The sequence below is a fragment of the Phyllopteryx taeniolatus genome, chromosome 1 (assembly GCF_024500385.1).
Source record: "Phyllopteryx taeniolatus isolate TA_2022b chromosome 1, UOR_Ptae_1.2, whole genome shotgun sequence".
NCBI lineage: Eukaryota > Metazoa > Chordata > Actinopteri > Syngnathiformes > Syngnathidae > Phyllopteryx > Phyllopteryx taeniolatus.
In genome coordinates this window covers 23,582,672-23,605,218 of record NC_084502.1, presented here as the reverse complement: position 1 = coordinate 23,605,218, position 22,547 = coordinate 23,582,672, and the positions used below count along the sequence as shown (strand labels likewise).

Below are 22,547 nucleotides of genomic sequence, written 5' to 3'. Positions count from 1 at the left end.
ACATCATGTTAACATTTTAGTAGTACTATTTTAGATCCCAACATAAGCCTACAATGGTATCTGTTTCTTCAACAGATTCAATAGACAGTGAACAGTTACACTTGAGCTGACCTTTTTATTAGAGAATGTTTTGTCAAAAACTGTTATCGTACATGCAGTAGGCTACATGAAGTATCATTAACTATTGGAGGATGCCAGTGAGAACCTTTTTTTTTTAATTTAATTTAATTTTTTTACCACTATGCATTTCTAGTTTGACATTTTTAGTAAGATAGTAGTTTTCAAATGTTATTCTCAATTGTACTCATGCCAAATATTCATCGCTCATTTGCAACACTGGATGAACAGATTGTCATCTTATCGTGCAATGGTTTTAGCCTGATTTTAACTTGTAGTACTGCTTCAGGAATCAAACATTTGTGTTTAGGTACGAATTAATAAACGACTATATGATCTTCCAAATTACTTGCACCCTTAGACAACCATAAATGTCAAATGTGGTTTTGGGGTATTATCTAACTGTGGCACTAGAGGTTACAGATTGCACCATTACTTTTATTTCACAACATGCCTTAACCATTAGCATAATGCAGTCATCAGCATTTAAGCAACATCTTTTGTGTTTCCATACTTTTATGGGTAAACAAGACACCTATTGGTCCGATGACTTTGCTTTTTCTCTCATTAGTGAGAGTAAAGAAAAGTGAAGAAGGAAAACAATTTAGCTGAAATTTTGCTCATCAAACACAGCTCAATTTGTCCAGTTAAGATTGACAAGAATAGTGAAGCAGATGGGCCAATTCCTTTGTTTTTGCAGTAGGCTGAAAACATTTGGGTTTGACAGCAAAGATGAATGTGGGACATGAGGTCATTAACCTTTATTTCTAGATATTTACAGTACCTCACATGGATGTGATATTGGAACTTGTTACTGACGTGGGTGTTTTGCTGCCCAGGGGTGTTTATTCCAACAATAAATTGCACTGGATGTCTGCTCAGTTTGAGGTTGGGGTTTTACTACATTTATCCTACTAATTTTGTACGTTTGTTATTTTTTGTTATATTTGTCCTAACAGAAGTTGAATGGGTAGACTAAGGAAAATTGCAGCAGTTGATGACAGAAACATTGGGCCTCATTCACTAACCATCCACGTTTGACATACGAATAGGTGATTTATCAATACGCTACATCTTTTACCCAAGATGCACAATGTATTGGAACTGCAGTAATTCATAAAAAAAAAATTGGCAATAATATCTCAAAGCAGAGATTTGCAATAAGTTGACTGTCCTAAATATATGAAAAGGACACTTCTCATCACTTTTACCCTAATTCCGTTCAAGCCCTTGTACAGTATGTGCATGTATGTGTGTGTGTCCCCCACTGCAGCTGTCTGTGTGCAGTAGATTTCCCAAGGCTTCACTTTTCTTTCCAATCCCTATAAAATAATTTAAGATATTTTTCTGTAATTCTGTCTGTGCAAATGTGATGTAATTTGTTCAATCGCATGCACACCGCCGCCGGCACAATTGCTTGTGACATCACTCTGATTGGCTAATTTTGCTAATTTCCTGAATTTTATTAAGTACAAAGGCCTCCTTGCTGTGCTGTATTTATTCCTTACTTGTTCATTCTCTGGTCTTGTTTTTTTTATATATGTATGTTTTGTGCCACATTCTCTAATTTAACTTCGGAATTAATGAAAAATGATCAACATGGTTATTATATGCTGTCGGTTTCTGTGTTTAGCAAGCTTTCCGATGATGCCAACGTTCTGAAAATAGGATGAAGAATAAGAAAGTTATTAAAGTTTTGGACTTTCTTGTAACTTTTTTTATAAATCGCTTGTGACTCTAAACCGCCTCCACTCATTGGCTGAGATACATCAGACAGATGTCCTTTTATAGGGAAATAGGGGTGCTGTTTTTGCAGATTGGAGATCGCGAGCACAAGCCCGTCAAATACAATAAATTCATAAATTCATTTTTTTTTTCATAAATTCATTTTTTTAGGCCTAAACATAGGCCTAAAAAAAGAATTGTGACCTCAGCAACAACCTCCATAGGGCACAATTGAAAGTCATGAACAAAAGTACCGATACTGCACAAGAAGAATAGGATGGCCAGGTTGGAATTTGCCATAAAGTAAAGTGACAAAAGATTATCATGCAGTAAGATGATGAGCCAAAACACTGCTGAAAAGCTGTGAAAAAGGAGGCTAAAAGGGAACAACCCGCCCCCACCCAAAAAAAAAACAGCAATTGAAAGAGGTTGCCTTGAAAGCCTCGGACAACATCACAAAAGAATAATACAAAAGGTTGGTGATGTTAATGGTCACAGGCTTGAAGTAGTTACTACAATCAAATAAATATGAAGTCTTATTCCCTTCTGTCTTTGTTCCAATACTTCTGTTCACCTATAAATGTGATATTAATTTATAAATTCATTAATTTATAAATCACCCGCCAATCAATTGTTTTTGCGAACTTTGGCGACCAGTAGTCATTCACATGACTACTAGCAATCATCTCCAACTATCATGACACTAAAACTAAAACCGCCAGAGACTTTTCTGCTTTGTATCTGAGTCGGCGCACTTGAGAGAGGTTTAAGTCTTGCATGCATTAGCGGAAGTCTTGCATGATACGATGCCTTGTACAAAAATGATGGCCAAAAGGTCAAGGTAATACTGTATTTCCAATTGATAAGTGATAATTTTGTTATTCTCTGTCACAGGAGACAATTTCCTTCCACTCCCTCGATTTCTAAGATCCCCTCATGGCAGATTCCCTTGAAAGGACCCTCAGCATCCAGCTCCCAATCGGTCAACCACAGCAGCAGCGACAGCTCTCCTGTCAGTAATGAGTCAGTCAGCTCCTCCCCTGTCAAAGATGGACACATCAGCACACAGGATGCACTGGGTGGGGCACTCGGTATCAACGGTGATGTCGTAGGCCCTGACACAGCACTGGCCTTGGACGTGAAAGACGAAGTTCCCATGGAAGTGCAGGGAGAGGAGGAAGAGAATGAAGATGTTAGCCAGAAAAAGCAAGAGGTGGACAGTCTAAGCATGCAGATCGACGAATGTCAAGGTGGAGAGGGACAGATCCACAAACAGGACGACAAACTGAGGCGGCCAGAAGGTGCCAGTAATGAAAGTGAGGTGGATTAGGCCGCTGTAGAACTCTTGACCACGCTCTCCAAGCAGATCTGTTCTTCTGTCTGTCTGTGACTTCTCCACTTAGACTCGTTTCGCATTGGCGTCAGTCTGTCAATAATTCACAAGGCCAGCAGGGTAGCATTTGGGTAAAATAAAGGCCCTGAAATTCAAGATTCGTATGTGATGAGTGGCTTTGTTCCATGTCGGTGTCAGGATGCTCAGAGGAGAGGGGAAGATAAATGTTTTTTCCGCTGCTTTCCTCTTTCATTGAGGACTGAATTGTGAATCATCGGCAATGTTTGTTTGTGCGTGGGGGGGGGGGGGGGGGGGGGGCTGAATCTGCAACACCAGCAGAGGAGCTGATTTGGTTTGTGAAGTATGTTAATAATCAAATGATCAACAAATAACAGATGTATTAGTTCATGCAGCTTGAAATGTCAAGCAGGCTAAAAACGCAAATCTAATAATTGTGTTGAATTGTGTTATTTCCTGTAACAAGCCCCTTGGTCCAAATTAGGCGGGCCCTCCCACGGTGACTAATCTTTACTGAAAACTGAGCCCATATTTTGTTATTATGATGCATTAAAACACCAAAGACTCACAGACGGAAGTTGCTGAATTTGTGTCACTTGTTTTATCAGTGTGTGTGTGTGTGTGTGTGTGTGTGTGGAGGTTAATGCGGAAAGCTCACAAAAATGTCCCTCGATTGAAAAAGAAAGTAATAAATGATTACTTGACTCATTGAATTAGTCACTCTGTCTGCAGCTCGACACGAGTTCATGAGTAAGAAGACAGGATAAATCTCTCCTCTTTTGCTACATTCATCTCTCATCACGGGGCCTTCCTAGGAACACACCAAGGTAGAGGGACACTGTACGAGTGTGATAGCAGTTCTGATCAACCAATTACTATGTTTGAATCATCGGTCTCATTACCTAATGCTTATTAAAACACTGAAAATTTCACTCTGTAATGTAAATTGTAAAAAAAAATTTTTTGAGGGGTATCTAATGATGATTATTTCTGTCATGTTGTAATGTTGATTTGACCTAAACTTATATGTCAGTGGCCAATTCTTGAAGGTCATTGGTGTTTTAACTTTTGTCTAAAATGCTGGAGAATAATTTGAGCTGGGACGGGCTTCAGCACGCCCGCAACCTTTGTGAGGATAAGCTGTACGGAAAATGGATGGATGGATACAAAATACAGTATACAAGTATATACAATAAATGAACAAGTCACGTAAATAGACACATTGCTCCATGTTGTGATCGGATTGGTGATCGGTTAACGTTTTTTTAAAAACTTGCTGATCGGTGATCGGCCCCAAAAATCTTGACCGTGTAAAGGCTAGTGTTTTTTTGTCGCTCAAAGTATGTGTCAAAACCGCCAATGTGAGGCACATGGCACTAGGGCTGGGCATTGTTAAGAACCTTGATTCGAGTCGATTTTGATTCATTTAGTGTGTTCTGTAAATTGACTGTCTGTTGTCGTACTAGAGCGGCTCCAACTACCGGAGACAAATTCCTTGTGTGTTTTTTGGACATACTTGGCAAATAAAGATGATTCAGATTCTGATTTAGGTTGCGATTCTATTTAATAGTTATTCAAAATCTTCCAATATCAATTCAGTAAGAAGTAGAACTACACAAATGTCATTAAGTCTTTTGTATATTCATTCATCATCATCCATCCATTTTCTGTACCGCTTATCCTCACTGGGGTCGCGGGCGTGCTGGAGCCTATCCCAGCTATCTTTGGGCGAGAGGCTGAGTACACCCTGAACTGCTCGCCAGCCAATCGCAGGGTTCATACAAACAAACAACCATTCACACTCACATTCACACCTATGGGCAATTTAGAGTCTCCAATTCATGCATGTTATTGGGATGTGGGAGGAAACCGGAGTACCGAAGAAAACCCACGCAGGCAAGGGGAGAACGTATCTTTTTACAAATTTATTACATTTTCATTTCAACCAATATACGCTACACAAGCATCTGTTTACAGAGTTCAAAATGTTTTTGTTACATCCAGAAATAAATGGTGTTCTTTGTAGTAGTTCATTGATTTCATAAATGCAACAAACTGTATGTTGGTTTTAATACATTCAGGTAAAAAAAAAAGAAAAGAGTATTTAACGTTGCCAACCCCTGCTGGAGACAGTACAGAACGGCAAATACCTGTATAAATGCAGAGGTCCACTGTAGACGATGATTTTTAAATCCCCTAGAACAACATGACCTATATAATTTAATAAAATTAGTGTGGTGAATGCCAAATGTCAATTAAAGTCAATTGAAATGTGGGAAACACACAATCAATCGGCCACGTGGAGGAGCGCTTTTGTAAGGAACACTGGACAAATATTGCCGTGTTAATGGACTACTCAAAGAGAATGATGACATCATTAAAGTAAGCATAAAGTCATGTACTAAGTAATAGTTTCACCTCTGAACTGATAAGGTTCTTTTTTTTTCAATTGATACAGGTTATACTGTAGGTCACATTATTAAGTTTTGAACTAATTTGTAAAAAAAAAAAAAAAAAACCTCGGCCCTCATTTATTAAGTGTGTGTAAAGCCTACGTACGAATATTTCCACGCAAAGAGTGGGATTTATCAATTTAAATGTATGCGTGGGGACATGCAGAAATCTACACTAAACTCTGACCTTGTGTGTACACACAAAATCTGCTGGTAGAACAGTGAAACTACAACTAGAGCACACTAAAAGGGTCTTAAAAGCCATCCAAGTGCACATCAAGCTCATCTCGTCCCCACAGGACTTTTTGCCACCGGGACATTTTAGAGGGAGTCATATGCGGCATTTCGCAATCGACACTATAAGCCAAATCATGCTGATGTGCAATTATTTCCCTGGCTGCAATTTACATTCAGTTGCCATGCAGACATCACCAATCTGCGATCCACATTGCTTGGAGGAAGGCAAAATTCATTCATTCATCATTCATTCATTTTACAAGATAGCTCCGTGGATGTGTTCATTGGGACCTGTGGTTGAGGATTGCTGGCTGAACATATAATGGCGTGTCCCCAATATATGCTTGCATTACGGGTATCCATACCTGCTTGTCCTCCCTGTTAAGCATACAGTAATTCTCAGCTGTGGGCCATGACACGTTTTTTGGCATTGAGTTTGATGTCAAACCATTTATTTTTATATCTAAGTCTACATGCTCTTTTACCTGATTGATAGCATTAACTGCAGCGGTTACATTCTCCTACCGTCTCACATCATTTTTTCCCCCCATTGTTGGTAAAACCTGTGTAACTTGTCCAAACAGTATTTTTTTGGTTAGTTTCTATAACCCATAAGGTAACTGCTAGGTTACATTCCCACTTTTCTGACAAGTTCCTCAGTCTCAGTCTCACGGGGATATTAATTTTCTCCACCCTCTTTTTTTGGAGAGAGAGAAGTCAATCCTGCATTCTTAAAGAGATTGTTGCGACCATATATGGTCGAGGGGAGGCGTTTCTCAATGGAAATGAGGCTCAGCGCGACCTTGGCTGTTTAGAAGAGGTGGGCTTGATCAACACATTACTTATGTGGAATTACGGTAAGTACATATTTTTTTTTATACCTTATACTAAATTTCAGTAGTATGAAATAACCTGTTCTACGCACTCTTTGATAAATGAGGGCTCTGTTCTTTTGTGAGTACTCAGCATAAATGAGTACGCCCCTTTGAAAACTAAACCTTTTATCCATTTATTGGTGAACACAAGAACGTTTTTTCAGAATTTTGATGATTACACTCCGTTTTTGATACATTTTGGTGAAGTTGATTTTGCTTTATTTTATCAATTTTGCTTCGCTAGACTCATCAGAGTGTATAGTATTAATTTTTGCATCATTTCATTTGTTGGAAAAAAATTCTGCATTTGTGGGAATATTTTTTACTACAGAATGCCATAGGAAATATTGATGCTGAAAGGAAACTCAGTTTTCTAACAAATTTTGTTGGGGTGTACTTATTTATGCTGAACACTATTATAGCTCACATCTATATTGACTCAATATCAATATCATTTATAATTTCACTCTCCCAGGTTAGATGACCTTTTGATAGTGCAGCTTATTTTTCCCCTCATAGTATGCATTCTGAGTATTACTATGCACGATCTTCTTCTTCTTTTCCTTTCGGTTTGTCCCTTTAGGGGTCGCCACAGCGCGTCATCCTTTTCCATGTTAGCCTATCTCCTGTATCCTCCTCTCGAACACCAACTGCCCTCATGTCTTCCCTCACGACATCCATCAACCTTCTCTTTGGTCTTCCTCTAGCTCTCTTGCCTGGCAGCTCCATCCTCATCATCCTTCTACCAATATACTCACTATTTCTCCTCTGGACGTGACCAAACCATCGAAGTCTGCTCTCTCTAACTTTGTCCGAGAGCGAACCTCAACATCTTCATTTCCGCCACCTCCAGCTCTGCTTCCTGTTGTCTCTTCAGTGCCACTGTCTCTAATCCGTACATCATGGCTGGCCTCACCCTTGTTCTTAAAAATGGGCACCAGCACACTTTACCTCCATTCCTCAGGCATCTTCTCACGTGCTAGATAGAATTCTGTTGAACAAGATGGTCAAAAACTCCACAGCCGGCTCTCCTAGATGCTTCCATACCTCCAGAGGAATGTCATCAGGACCAACTGCCTTTCCATTTTTCAACCTCTTTAATGCCTTTCTAACTTCCCCCTTACTAATCATTGCCACTTCCTGGTCCACCACACTTGCCTCTTCAACTCTCCCTTCTCTCTCATTTTCCTCATTCATCAACTCCTCAAAGTATTCTTTCCATCTATCTAGCACACTACTTGCACCAGTCAACATATTTCCATCTCTATCCTTAATCACCCTAACCTGCTGCACATCGTTCCCATCTCTATCCCTCTGTCTGGCCAACCTGTATAGATCCTTTTCTCCTTCTTTAGTGTCCAACCTGCCATACATGTCATCATATGCCTCTTGCTTGGCCTTTTCCACCTCTACCTTTCCCCTGTGTCGCATCTCAATGTATTCCTTTCGCCTCTACTCGGTCCTCTCAGTGTCCCACTTCTTCTTAGCTAACCTTTTTCCTTGCATGATTTCCTGTACTGTGAGGTTCCACCACCAAGTCTCCTCCTCTCCTTTCCTGCCAGAAGATACACCAAGTACTCTTCTGCCTTCCTCTCTGATCACCTTGGCTGCAGTGGTCCAATCTTCTGGAAGCTCCTCCCGTCCACCGAGAGCCTGTCTCACCTCTTCCCGAAAAGCTGCAAAACACTCGTCCTGTCTCAGCTTCCACCACATGGTTCTCTGCTCTGCCTTTGTCTTAATAATTTTCCTCCCCACCACTAGAGTCATCTTACACACCACCATCTTATGCTGTCTAGCCACACTCTCCCCTACCACTACCTCACAGTGGGTAACCTCCTTCAGATTACATCGTCTGCACAAGATGTAATCCACTTGCGTGCTTCTACCTCCGCTCTTGTAGGTCACCCTATGTTCCTGCCTCTTCTGGAAAAAAGTGTTCACTACAGCCATTTGCATCCTTGTTGCAAAGTCTACCACCATCTGTCCCTCCAAGTTCCTTTCCTGGATGCCGTACTTACCCATCACTTCTTCATCACCCCTATTTCCTTCACCAACATGTCCATTACAATCTGCACCAATTACGACTCTCTCTCTCTGTCTGGGACGCTCAGAACTACTTCGTCTAGCTCCTTCCAGAATTTCTCTTTCACCTCTAGGTCACATCCTACCTGTGGGGCATAGCCACTAATCACATTACACATAACACCCTCAATTTCAAGTTTCAGCCTCATCACTCGATCTGATACTCTTTTCACCTCCAAGACATTCTGAGCCAACTCTTCTTTTAAAATAACCCCGACTCCATTTCTCTTCCCATCTACACCATGGTAAAATAATTTAAACCCTGCCCCTAAACTTCTAGCCTTACTGCCTTTCCACCTGGTCTCCTGGACACACAATATATCAACCTTTCTCCTAATCATCATGTCAACCAACTCCCGAGATTTTCCTGTCATAGTCCCAACATTCAAAGTCCCCACATTTTGTTTTAGGCTCTGTGCTTTCCTCTTCTCTTTCTGCCGAAGAACCTGCTTTCTACCTCTTCTTCTTCTTCGACCCACAGTAGCTGAATTTCCAACGGCGGCGGACGTTGTTAACCCGGGCCACGACCGATCCGGTATGGAATTCTTTGGATGAACGCTCATATTTGTTTGGGAAAGTTTTAAGCCGGATGCCTTTCCTGACGCAACCCTCTGCATTTATCCGGGCTTGGGACCGGCCTACAGTTTGCACTGGCTTGTGCCCCCATAGGGCTGCATTATTACTATGCACGATCAAGAGTATGAATTTAATTTATATCTGGGTCTCAATGATCAATAGTTTCATGTATTGATGAGGTGTATGAACTTCTGTGTGGTTCGATACTGCATCCCTTTGTAATCCATTAACCTCTCCCTGGAGCCGAAGCCAACCTTAGATTTATAGGGACCAACTGTAATAAATCCACTTGCACATCATTTAGTGTCTTGTGGGATTTGGATATTCTTGTCCATAAAGTGACTTCTTCTACATCACTTGACAACACCAAAGTTTGCATATATAATACAAAGCGTAACTACACTGGAAGTCAGGGTTTTTGCTACATCTCTCATTTGGGACAAATTGTTTGCTCAATGCACCACCTTGGTTTTGACATCATTTGGCTCCCCAGCTGGAAGCCTTAACCTCATCAATCATGCTGCTAAATGGAGAGCACTCAATAGGATAGTGTATTGACGTGCTGGGAACTCCATTGTTCACTGGAACCGAGCACTCAGCAGGTTAGAGGGCTGAGTATCTCCTTGGATCAATGCATGTGTTGTTAGCCCAAAGCAGATGCTTAGTTGGCTACTAGACTTGGTTTATACCATAACTTTAAGCTCCTCATTCATGCAGTTCTGGAAGCTTTAGGCCCTGCCCAACTTAGCTTTTCAACATATCCAGTGGGGCTCCGTAGGGGGTAGCCTCATAATAAAAAAAAAGAAATGTAAATGATTCACAGACAATTGAGAGAAAGTGGAATCTGAGTGAGAATGCTGCTACATCCCCATCCTGGAGATAAAAATGCAAGTGGCACAATATTCGAAAGATTAGGAACCATCTGATGTTGTCAATCATGTGCTTAAAAGACCCTTGGAAAATGTTGGCCTCATGGAAATATTAACTTTCCGCTCAGTAATAGTAGTTAGTTAACTTTCATGCTGTTTGTTTCTCGGGCATAACAGCGGACACTTTATTAGCCTAAATTGTCAAATAGGATCAAATGCATTCCCAAAAGTGAGAACATACTCAATTTAGATTTACACTGTCAGAGAGGTATACATAATATGTTTGAGTTATAGTGGTGATGTAGAATTTCACACAATCCTACTGAAAGGCATTTTTGAATCTTTTGCTCCTCTCACATCAACCCATTACCAGTAGGCTATTAACATTTTAATTTTAACGTTTTTAATAGTCACACAAATGTAAAAATATATTAACCACTGTATAATGAGGCAAACTGACTCAATGGCCAAGTTGTTGGCACGTGTGCCCACAGTTCTAAGATTAGGGGTTTGAATCTCAACTCTGGCCTCACTGTGTACAATTTGATTGTTCTCCCCGTGCCTTCGTGGGTTTTCTCCAGGTATTCTGGCTTACTGCCACATTCCAAAAACATGCATGGTAGATTAGGTGAATGGTTGTTTGTCCCTCTATGTGCCCTGGGATCAGGTACATGTGGTACATGTGTGGCAGGGCATCACTTGCAAGTGAAGAGTAAGAAAGTTTAAAAAATACAACCAAAGATTATATAAATTATTAGCATCAGCATTAAAAAGCATCATTATTTTCTTTCGGAATAGATCAAGAAAGACTTTCCTTACTGGCAATAATCTCTATTTAGACAGAGAAAGAAAAGGAGGTAAGACAATAAAACATTTAAAATTTGACCTAAAACAACAAATAACGACGAACAAATAATCAAAAATTCAAAACTAGACTTTGACCATAGAGATTTAAAAAAAAAAAAAATGTAATGGATCTCAATAGATTTTTTAAGTGCATTGAAAATATTTGAGTATTATAATAAAACCGTATCAAATGTAAATACAATATTTCAGTAGCCTATAGGCCTACATTCAAATTCATTTTTTGCACAACACTTCGTAATTTAATGAGTAGCTTTTTAAGTAAGTAAGAAATTGCAATAGCTAATAAGCTCTCTCTAAACCGCTGAAAATAACATGGTTTGTGGCCAAATATTAAGTGTGTACTAAGAGCAAAGCAAAGCAAAGCTAATTTATTTATATAGCGCATTTCATACACGGGGTAACTCAATGTGCTTTACATGATTAAAAGCATTTAAAAATGAAGAAAAAAACAGCTTATAAACATTTAAAACAAAGAGGAAATGCAGTTTTTAACCTGGACTTAAAAACATGCACACTTGGGGCTGACGTCACTTCTGTTGGCAACTTATTCTATTTGTGTGCAGCATAATAGCTGTTTGCTTTGGACTCCACTATTTGACCTGAGTCTGTCGATCTCAGAGACCTACTGGGTTTATATTCCATTAGCATTTCATTCATGTATTCAGGACCTAAACCGTTTAGTGATTTATAGACCAGTAGCAAAACTTTAAAATCTATTCTAAAGCTGACTGGAAGCCAGTGTAAAGACTTTAGAATTGGAGTAATATGCTCTGACCTCTTTTGTTCTGGTCAGAACCCGAGCTGCAGCATTCTGAATGAGCTGCAGCTGTTTAATGCTCTTTTGAGGGAGTCCAAGAGTTTTTTTTGTTTATTTTTTTTTAACCATTTTTTAATGTCTGGTCACTCTGTTTGCCCCATCTATCTGTAAATTTGACTTTATAATTCATGCCTCACCAGCCATGATCCTCACCGCACGTCACTCTCTGGGACTAACTGGTAACCAGTCCAGTATGTACCATGCCTGTTCGCACTAAGTCATCTGGGAGCTTCCAGCTCACCTTTGAGCCTAATGAGGATAAGGGGTACAGCAAATGAGTGGATGGAAAATTATGCAAATTTTGATGAAACCTGACATCGTTGGGTTGTTAAGTTACATTACATTGTACGCATTTATGTAGTGAAAATATCAGGACAAACCTGAAATGCATTATAACCTTTACAGGAGAACGTAATTTGACCTGATCTAAACTTTTAAATTCACTGGTCTAACTGTTCAGTGTTTCAGTACTTATTAACAGAGCTTGCTGTTCTCTACAGGGGCGCCATCAGGGGTGGGCCACCCCTGGCAGTTTTTGCCCACCCCACTCACCAGTCAGTCACATACAGTAGATCCTAGCGTCAGTTATATTAAACGGCCCAAATGTTCTCTTGAGGACGAAGAGAACTGTTTAAATACCAATTCAACCAGAAACTATATGAATGGATCAAACAACTGAGCTGAATTTTGACGGTTGGCTCCTTGTTAGAAAACAGCAAGTACTTCCTTCCTCATGAAAGCAAAAAGTACAGAAACATTGAATCATTCAATCAACGGTTTAGAGAATGTCAAATCAAGTTCACCTGTAAAAGTTACATTTTAGGTTCATCCTGAAGTTTCTCCTGAAAGCCGAATATCCCTCACTTTTTAGGAGCAATGTACAGTATATTCTTTTACCGTATTGCATCAACTTTCACCTCTTTCATTTATACTCTAAACATGTGGTGTTGGAGGTGAAACCAGAAACCTTCCCGTTATTAGACCAGTGTCATTCTGGTTCTGTAACCATGCTCCGTGTGAGTGACTGGTGGCTTTCCTCAAAAGTGTCTTAGTGGTGATGTAAGAAGTCCTTTAAAAGCGTTTCATGACGTGTCACTAAAAGTGCCTCAGGAGCGCTGCACAGCTACTCGACACTGTCACCTTCCTTCCTCATGAAAATGGGGAACATTTGACAATCCAAGGTCGGGCAGGGGCTTTGCCAGTAGCGAATGCCCAGGTCGTATAAGCACTTCGTCATTGCCTGCTATATAAACACTCAATCCTCTGTCTGGCCTGTATCACTTGATTTTCTTCAGGGAGTTTTTCAAATCTAAATGTAGAGCATGGATACTTGTTGGCTGTCATTTTAAAACATGGAAGGAATCTTCCACTGACGCTGTTAAGCTTTACCCACTTAATAGGCAGGTAAAAGAATGACACGGTCCTTGTCACCAATACACTAATGAGCCATTATTACCGAGGAGAGGGTTAGGAGAAACAAACCGTGAATGACGAAAACGAGAGCTCATGTAGCATATGAATCACTGATGATGTTGTGAGCAGATTGGATTATCCAAGAGAAGGCCTGTCAGCCTGGAGAGGGGCTGCAGCTGCAGGCGGCATGAAGGCAACAGGTGTGTTTGTGCATATTGGACTGACCTGATAGCAGAAGGGGGGGGGGGGGGGGGCGTGTAAAGGGTCTCGCAGAGTCTAGCATGGCTGTTTGTGTTGTTTGGTAAATATTTAACAAAATAAACAAGATAAAAACACAAGGTTTTCTAATTGAATATCATTTAGACTTTTACTCTACATCACATGGGGCTGCTTGTCTTCAGTGTGTGGATGAAATGTAAGCCCTTTATAAGTAGCTTAAACCAAAATGGATTCCACACGGTAGTGGAACCATATGATTTCTCCCAGCCAGTTAACAAAGAAAGTGGCAAAAAGAAAATTTTCTGATTTATAGAATGGCAAAAACATAATATACTTGACTGATTACTTTATTTCAAAAGTAACTAAATTAAATTACAAGTAACATTTTTAGTTACTTTCAGCAGGTGCCAAATGGCAGGAATATCATTTATCCACAGTAAAAAAAAAGTGCATTAGCTTAACCGTACCCATTACTTGGTGATATACGGCATACAAGTTACAGAATGACGTCATCGACGTAACCAAGAACTGAAATTGTGGTCTAGTTGAAGCCACATTAAATGAGTTACTTAGTGCAGACTTGACATGCCAAATACACTAAGTACCTAAACATGCAAACGAGCACCCCATTCTCAAGTACACTTCTTTTAAGACTCTTAACGAGGTAGATCGATAGATAGATAGATAGATAGATAGATAGATTAGATAGATAGATAGATAGATAGATAGATAGATAGATAGATAGATAGATAGATAGATAGATAGATAGATAGATAGATAGATAGATAGATAGATAGATAGATAGATAGATAGATAGATAGATAGATAGATAGATAGATAGATAGATAGATAGATAGATAGATAGATAGATAGATAGATAGATAGATAGATAGATAGATAGATAGATAGATAGATAGATAGATAGATAGATAGATAGATAGATAGATAGATAGATAGATAGATAGATAGATAGATAGATAGATAGATAGATAGATAGATAGATAGATAGATAGATAGATAGATAGATAGATAGATAGATAGATAGATAGATAGATAGCTAGCTAGCTAGCTAGCTAGCTAGCTAGCTAGCTAGCTAGCAACCCACCCCAACATATTGTTGGAGTTCTGTGGTTTCCGATTGTGTGGCGGTCCATGAAGGCAACTGTGTGTGCGTGCGTGCCTGTACGTAAATGTGAGAGAGTGGCGGTTAGATGCTGGCCTTGGGGGAAACAGACAGGACTGCACTTACTGTTGTTTTAAAGGTGTGATTGAACAGTACTCATTTTATTTGCATTATAAATTTGTTGGTCATTTTTCCTGATACCGTCCCCAAACAACACACACGAACGCACACACATACATACTCACTTGCTCCCACCATTGTAGTTTTGATGCAAACAGCTAGAAAACTTTTGCTCCTGGTGACAAGTTTAAGCAGCTGCTAAATTAGCAAAGCTGTGGGTGATTGACGGTAGGAGAAGCACTTTCTGACGTTAATCCAGCTCACGAGCAGTCCGGACACCGAACGCAGTTGAAAGCTCTCACTTTTCATTGTAACTATTATATTATTATATATATTAGATTATTATTAGTATACATATTATTATAATATTAAATATTTTTAAGTCCTTCAGTGAGTCAGCCCTTACCTCCGTGACGATTTCTGACCGTGCACTCGTGGTATGAATGATTAACTCACAATGCATTGCGCGCTTAACATGCAAGTAAAACTATTCTTAATGTGTAAATAAAAAAGTAACAACAATCTAATACACTTTTTACTAAGGAAAATAACAAAAATAGTGTGCATTTCTTTGAACTTTTATATTTACAGCACCTTCACTGTGGATTGTATGATAAACAATGATCTCCCTGTCATTTTCCTCAATATGATAGAAAAGAAGTGGTCCGCCTGTTTGGTAAAAATACTATCAGACTGATGAGCTGCTGCATCTTCAAGTCAATGATTTCTTGTTAAGAATAATTTTTGACTGAACAGTAAATATCATTGGTTTGATTAAATAACTAGAATCATGTTACTTACCCGAATACAATAATGCATTATATTGCTCATTACTCAAAATGGTGACCATTTTGGAGTAACACGTTACCTTGTTATGCATTACCGGCGTCACTGCCAGTCAGTGTTAGCACAAAACATCAGGCTTCTGCTAGAAAGAAAAAAATGTCCGGAAAACCCTACTAGAACAAATGAAATGTATTTAATCAGAGGCACTTAAATGGTGTCAAGTGTGTGCTGACTCCCATTTAACATGAGTTTGAATGTGACTAATGTGCTAATTTTGAACAGTCACAACCACATTATCTCAGTTGTTTATTTTTTACATCCCGTAACAGAAAGTTTTGAAAAAAAATCATTTGAGTTGTACAGGTTATAGGTCACAATGTGACATTTGAACAAGGTTGTATGGACTATTTTTTTTATATCCACTGTATGTTATGCCTACTATAAATAGCTAGTACTATACTGGCAGGATATGTTCCATCTTGAAAACTGAATACACAGCACAAGAAAGAACTACAGAACATGGAAAGTAAAATAAGTCTTCATATTTATTCATATAGTTCTTCAACTTTTAAACCTAACATCCAAAACTCATGTGAACGCACACCAAAAAGAGGGAGTATGTACCTTCAGTGACCTTGTGCTCCAAAAGTGGTATGTCGTCAGAACCAAATACACTTTCCTGCCTTTACAGAAGGGGAGTGAGAACAAAAAAAAAATAGAATAATCCCTAAACCCATTGGTGGCCTACCCAATGTCTCGTTTAGGAGGGTCTGCAATACTGAAAGAATTCTTCTGGTAACAAAACCCCTCTATCAATGATAGACTTTTTCTAAAATTAGCGTCAACTGAATCTTCCCAACCTTTGCTTCTTCCATACTACAAATATCACATTGCTGATGTAATTCCATATTGAATTACAGCGTTTTAACTGAGCAGCCTGTGCAGTGTCTGTTATCAATAACCATAATGTGGGAGATTAGCTCACATGTGATTTGCACCTGTTGCCTTGCTCTCTTTATGAAGGCCACAGCTGTGCTTCTAAAACCAGTCTTTTAAAGGTGGCCATTGGGGGCGCAAGGGGGCTCTGTGGCGAGTTTTTCTTTTCTTGCAAGAGATGGCCATACTACACAGTCACTACATGTCACAGCCAAAAGCTAGGCAGAGCTGCAGTGTTGTTGGATGCATACAAACACACGATATAACATTACATAAAATTTTTTAACCAGGTTTGTGTGTTAGTTACTGTTACTGTTAAACTACCTAAGTAGCACTAAATAAATGTTTTCTTCTCCTCTAAGACTTCAGCACATCCTGCTCTGGTGTTTTACCTTAGCTTTGTCCCCATCTTCAATTAGCCAAAGCTTCTTCATTTAACAAGACATTGTCCTTAAAAGAAAAAAACTTATCTTGAAGAACTGACTGCTCCATTTTGCATTCTTTTAGTTTCAGTTAACATAACCATTACAAAGTCACTAAAGGCCAAGCTTTTGTTATGAAGCCGCCTGAATTTATCTCTAATCTACACTATGTTGTTGCTATAGCTACGGTACATTCCTGTTATAAAACAGGCGGCACGGTGGCCAACTGGTTAGAGCGTCAGCCTCACAGTTCTGAGGACCGGGGTTCAATCCCCGGCCCCACCTGTGTGGAGTTTGCATGTTCTCCCCGTGCCTGCGTGGGGTTTCTCCGGGCACTCCGGTTTCCTCCCACATCCCAATAACATGCATGAATTGGAGACTCTAAATTGCCCATAGGTGTGAATGTGAGTGTGAATGGTTGTTTGTTTGTATGAGCCCTGCGATTGGCTGGCAACCAGTCCAGGGTGTACCCCGCCTCCTGCCCGATGACAGCTGGTATTGGCTCCAGCACGCCTGCGACCCTAGTGAGGAGAAGCAGCTCAGAAAATGGATGGATGGATGTTATAAAACAAACAAAACTGACTAATGGGCTATCAGTTAATGTATGCACTCTAGGTGTCGAGTTTGTAGTGCTTTGGAAACGACTGAAAAGTTTTGCTTGAAAAAGAAAGGAAAAGAAAAAAACATACTCCTGTGAAACCTGGAACACCCTACATGTTTCCTGTCAATAGTCAGGAAAACGTTAGCACATCAGTGATCTTTCAGATACCGTCTGTCTTTATGTAAATGAGATGAGAATATAACAAGGTATTTCCTGTCTAGAATGACAGAAACAAATTGCCGCATTGAGTGTTTGGGTTTAATGCTGAGTATTCAACCCACCCCAAGCCTCTCTAGTGGGAATGAATCCTCATTTTCATTTGCAGTGAGTCACAGTAAGCTGGTGCCAGAGTGGAGTGGTTTTACAGCTCCGTCAAACACTGTCCGTCGTGTGTTACAGCCATCATCTCGCAGCAGAAACACCATATTGGAGCGCTCCATCTCTTAGTCAGACTTTGCCAGAATTTTATTTTATTTTTTTATTCCACTGGAAGAAAATGATACCATTCCCCTCAGACTCGTGTCAAATTAAGCAAATTTACAGCTTAGCACTTAAGAAGTTCTCAGTTTGCCAGAAAACAGTAAGCAAGGCCTCACTTGCCAGTGAACGTCACTGTGACACTTCCAGTGGAATATTCCTCTGGCATTTGGTACTATTTCTTTTCCTCCCATTTCACTCCTTCCAATGTGGCACCAGCCTCTGTAGACTTCATTTCATGCACTTGTTTCGAGCTGATGTCTGCTACTTGCGGTTTGTTCCGCTGGCAGAGTCAGCTTTAATTCTAGGAACGATGCATTTATGACTATGAGAAAACTTAAGGTAGAAGTGAAACAAATAGAGCACGGGGTTTGCTGTTTCTCAGTAAACATTTATGCCATAGGGCTGACAGATGTTTAAAATGCCACAGTCAAACGCTTTCCAGGGGATTCTGTTTGTTTATCTTGTTCACCAAACAACATCTCATCCTCTCCACAATGGTCTACCATTATATTGTCTACGCCTCGTTTTTTCATTTTTGAATGGAATTCATCCTGTGACAGTAATGTGAACAACTAACTACACTACCAATGACCCCAAAACCTTTGTACAAATGTAAAAGCAAATAGCCATTATCTTAATTTGAATAAGTGGTATGTCGTTCCATTTTGGGCAAGTCTTATCACTCATAACACACTATAGTCTCTAACCTGAACTAATGCTGTAGTAAAGTCATAATTATAGTAAATCATTTCTAGTTAAAAGTATGGCCGTGAGTGAGGGTACCTTCTTGTGCAGCGTGACGACCTATTCTTCCGCCAATGTCCAAACTAGTAAGCTTGAAATGTCATAATCACACGAAATATTTGTATGAACAGCACTTCTAGGCTGAAAATATAAATCTATTAAATGAAAAACAGTGCTAATGTAATCTAACACCGCATGCCATTTGTAACCTCAAAACGGCATATGTCGGGACCATCATAAACCAAGGACGCACTGCAAATATTGACACCAGATTTCCCTTGACTACTGTCCAAGTAAATGACTTAAGGAACATTTCTTCAAGCGGAGGTCTAGGAGATCATAATGTGTAACCCATATAATGTAGTAGCTTACATTAAAAAGACAAGCTGTTATAATGAAATCAATCTTGAAAGAATTAAATAAGTAATTGAGTTTTTTGTTTTGTTTTTTCGTTCAGCCATCAAACAAATATTGCTTGCAAACCTCCATTTTCTATACCGCTTATCCTGTTCAGGTTTGCGGGTAGCTGGAGCCTATTCCAGCCAACTTTGGGTGAAAGGCAGACTCCATCCACCCTGTGGTAGATGCCTGTTAAACACAGGCCACCATTCGCACTGCCACTGAGTGGGAACCAAACCCACGCCGCATGCACCAAAGTCAGAAGTCACCGTCTTACTTAAACCCCCAACTTCATCAGAATGATTCATAAATAAATAGTAATGAGTCATTTCTACATATCATAAGAATACATTATTGATTAGAACAATTAATTCCATTTATGGTTGACTTTAATTCTTAAAAATGTTTGAATCAGACATCAGCTCAAAAGCCAACTTAGTAATATCGACATTCGGCTCTTGTCGTGGCTGTGATGAGACTCTTAACTCACTAATCAAAGCAAAATTAACGGAGTGTTGAGTGGAGGAGCCAGATGTTAAAAACATGATGTAATAAAACAGATTTTCATTGGCTGTTTGGATGGAGAGATAAACGATACTAGTCTGACATGTCATCAAGTGCATACCTGTATACTTGTACTTTCGAATCGGACAGCGATAGTGTTGATATCCATCTGTCCATTTTCTATCGTGGTTGCCCTCATTGGGGTCGCTGTTGAGCTGAAGCCAATCCCAGCTGACTTTGGGACTGACGTGGGGTGCACCCTGAACTGGTCTCCAGCCAATCACAGGGCACATATTGTCAAACAGCAATTCACACTCACATTCACACCAAGGACAATTTCGAGACCTTAATTACCTGACCTGCATGTTTTTGGAATATGGGAGGAAGTCGGACAAAATACGTAAACATGGAGAGAACATGCAAACTCCACACAGAGGGCCTGAGCCAAGATTCAAACCCTCAAACCTCAGGACTGTGAGGCAGGCGTGCTAACCACAAAGTTCACCAAGCCGCTAACAATTCATCATTATATCAATATTTTGTCCCATTGCTCCTATCAACAAGATTTTAAAGCTTCTCCTCTAAACTCAAAATACTCTGTGGCTGCAATGACAAAGCCCAGTGTCTGTAATAAAAGTCAGACAGCGTCATGTTTTGCGTGAGAAGTGCATTACTTGATGTGTTGAGCAAGACTGTCTCATTTTGGCAGCTGTCCTCCTGTGTGATATGAATCCAGTTTTTTCTGCTTTTCAACATTTTCTCACCCACACGTTTGTCTAGTTTCTCTGACGGAATGTTCCAGCAAAACTTGTCAAGAATGCTGAGTCATCTGAAGGTCGAAGATTGAATGAAGACTTTTTTCAGAAGAAGAGTGAAAGAAAAACCAACCACATAAAGGAACGGGAGGGGTGTTTAAGGAAAAATTGAGAAAGAAATGTCACCTAGCCTACAGCCAAGCATTCTGCAGTTGCACAAGTGAAAGGAGGAAGATGGAATTATTATTGAATACACAAAGGTAGATGTGTACATTTGCACCAGGTCATGAAAGATTGCATGGAAATAAAAACGTGTCTAAGCGGTGTCTCAACAACATATTTGGTGGGAAAACATTTTTCTCATGCTTCAGGTGTGACATTCCAGTGAATAATTGTACTTGTGGCAGTTGCTCAGCCAAGGCCATTCTCCTCATTTCAGCTTCACTGACACACTTCAAGTTTGCATTCAAAAGGCTTTATCTTACTAAAAGCTGGTGGTGATTTATTGCAACAAAGCAGAGCAACTTGACTCAAACTCAAACTCAACTCAGCAAGGCCCTCTCACACATTGACGAAAAGCAGCAGCACGTCCAAACACGACCACATAAGGCAAAGCCACACGCGCTCCTGTGGCCCTGCATCCAATAAGGTCTTGTTAAGGGTAAATTGGATGAATGTGTGTCCAAGTCGCCATTTCCTCAGAGGAGCCTCAACAGCAACAGCTGCTACCAATAGTAAAGCAGCCTTTTTCAGCGCGTGACCGAGGTCTTCCCAAAATAAACCCATGCACATGCAAAAATAGACAAATGGACATCTAATGCAAAGGGTGCACGATTTAAAGGAAGCTCGATGAGGGGAAACGGGATATCCACAAGTGTTGTCTGCAATTAAAGCGGTAAAATACGTTAGCATTTATTTTATGCAAATCACCTCAAATACGTTTTGCATTATTAACAAGAACAACAAAGAAAGAAGCAGACCAGTGACACATCTGTGGCAGTGATGTGGGTGGGTGAGGGGACACTCCACTCTTTTGAGGGCGTTCAACATTTAAAAATAATATATAAAACAGACATGTCTGCAGTGATGCGGACTTTGTATCGATCCGTTGTGGTAAAGAAGGAGCTAAGCCGTAAGGCGAAGCTCGCGATTTACCGGTCGATCTACGTTCCTACTCTCACCTATGGTCACGAGATGTGGGTCGTGACCGAAAGAACAAGATCCCGGATACAAGCGGCCGAAATGAGTTTCCTCCGCAGGGTGTCCAGGCTCTCCCTTAGAGATAGGGTGAGAAGCTCAGTCATCCGGGAGGATCTCAGAGTAGAGCTGGCTGGGGCATCTGATTCCGATGCCTCCCGGACGCCTCCCCGGTGAGGTGTTCCAGGCACGTCCCACCGGGAGGAGACCCCGGGGACGACCTAGGACACGCTGGAGAGACTACGTCCTTCGGCTGGCATGGGAACGCCTCGGGATCCCCCCCGGGAAGAGCTGGATGAAGTGGCTGGGGAGAGGGAAGTCTGGGCGTCCCTGCTAAAGCTACTGCCCCCGCGACCTGACCTCGCATAAGCGGTAGAAAATGGATGGATGGATGAATATAAAACAGTAAAAGTCCCTAGGTCATATTTTGTTTTGTTTTTAGAAGAAAAAAAAAAGAAATTTGCAAGTTGCACCTGCCTTCCTCACAAGCTATAAGAGTCCCTTTCAGTCATGGATGTAACCAGCTATGAGGTCTCCATGGATGGGACTGCCATATAATAATTTCCTTTCCAGGATATGTGATACACAATTTCACAAATGAACATGATGTGACTTGTACGTAAGTATGTCGACTCACCTGCTTTGTCTTACTTCCGCATTTTTGAACGCGAGAAAGGACCGCCATACACTGAGCAACTCAACTGAACTCGACTGAACTGTTGCGCAGTGTGTGGGATTCAGCAACTAGTTTTCATGAGGGGCTGACATTCAGTCACTGGTTTTGCTGCAATTCAGAATTTGAATTGCCGGCGAATGGCATCACAAAATCGCCGATTGTTACAGTCAAATGTACAAGAGCTTTAAAAATACATTTCCAGG

General features: G+C 40.3%; 1 protein-coding gene across 2 annotated transcripts in view; it reads left to right on the top strand.

Annotated features, from left to right (window-relative positions):
* pex14 (peroxisomal biogenesis factor 14) overlaps positions 1-3,906 on the top strand; it is an 84,231-nt gene extending 80,325 nt beyond the window's left edge. For both annotated transcript variants that reach the window (XM_061782105.1, XM_061782096.1), the window contains one exon: positions 2,737-3,906. In XM_061782105.1, coding sequence (XP_061638089.1) covers positions 2,737-3,172 — 436 coding nt within the window. In that variant the 3' untranslated portion in view covers positions 3,173-3,906. The remainder of the gene's footprint in view (positions 1-2,736) is intronic.
* The last annotated feature ends 18,641 nt before the right edge of the window (positions 3,907-22,547 follow it).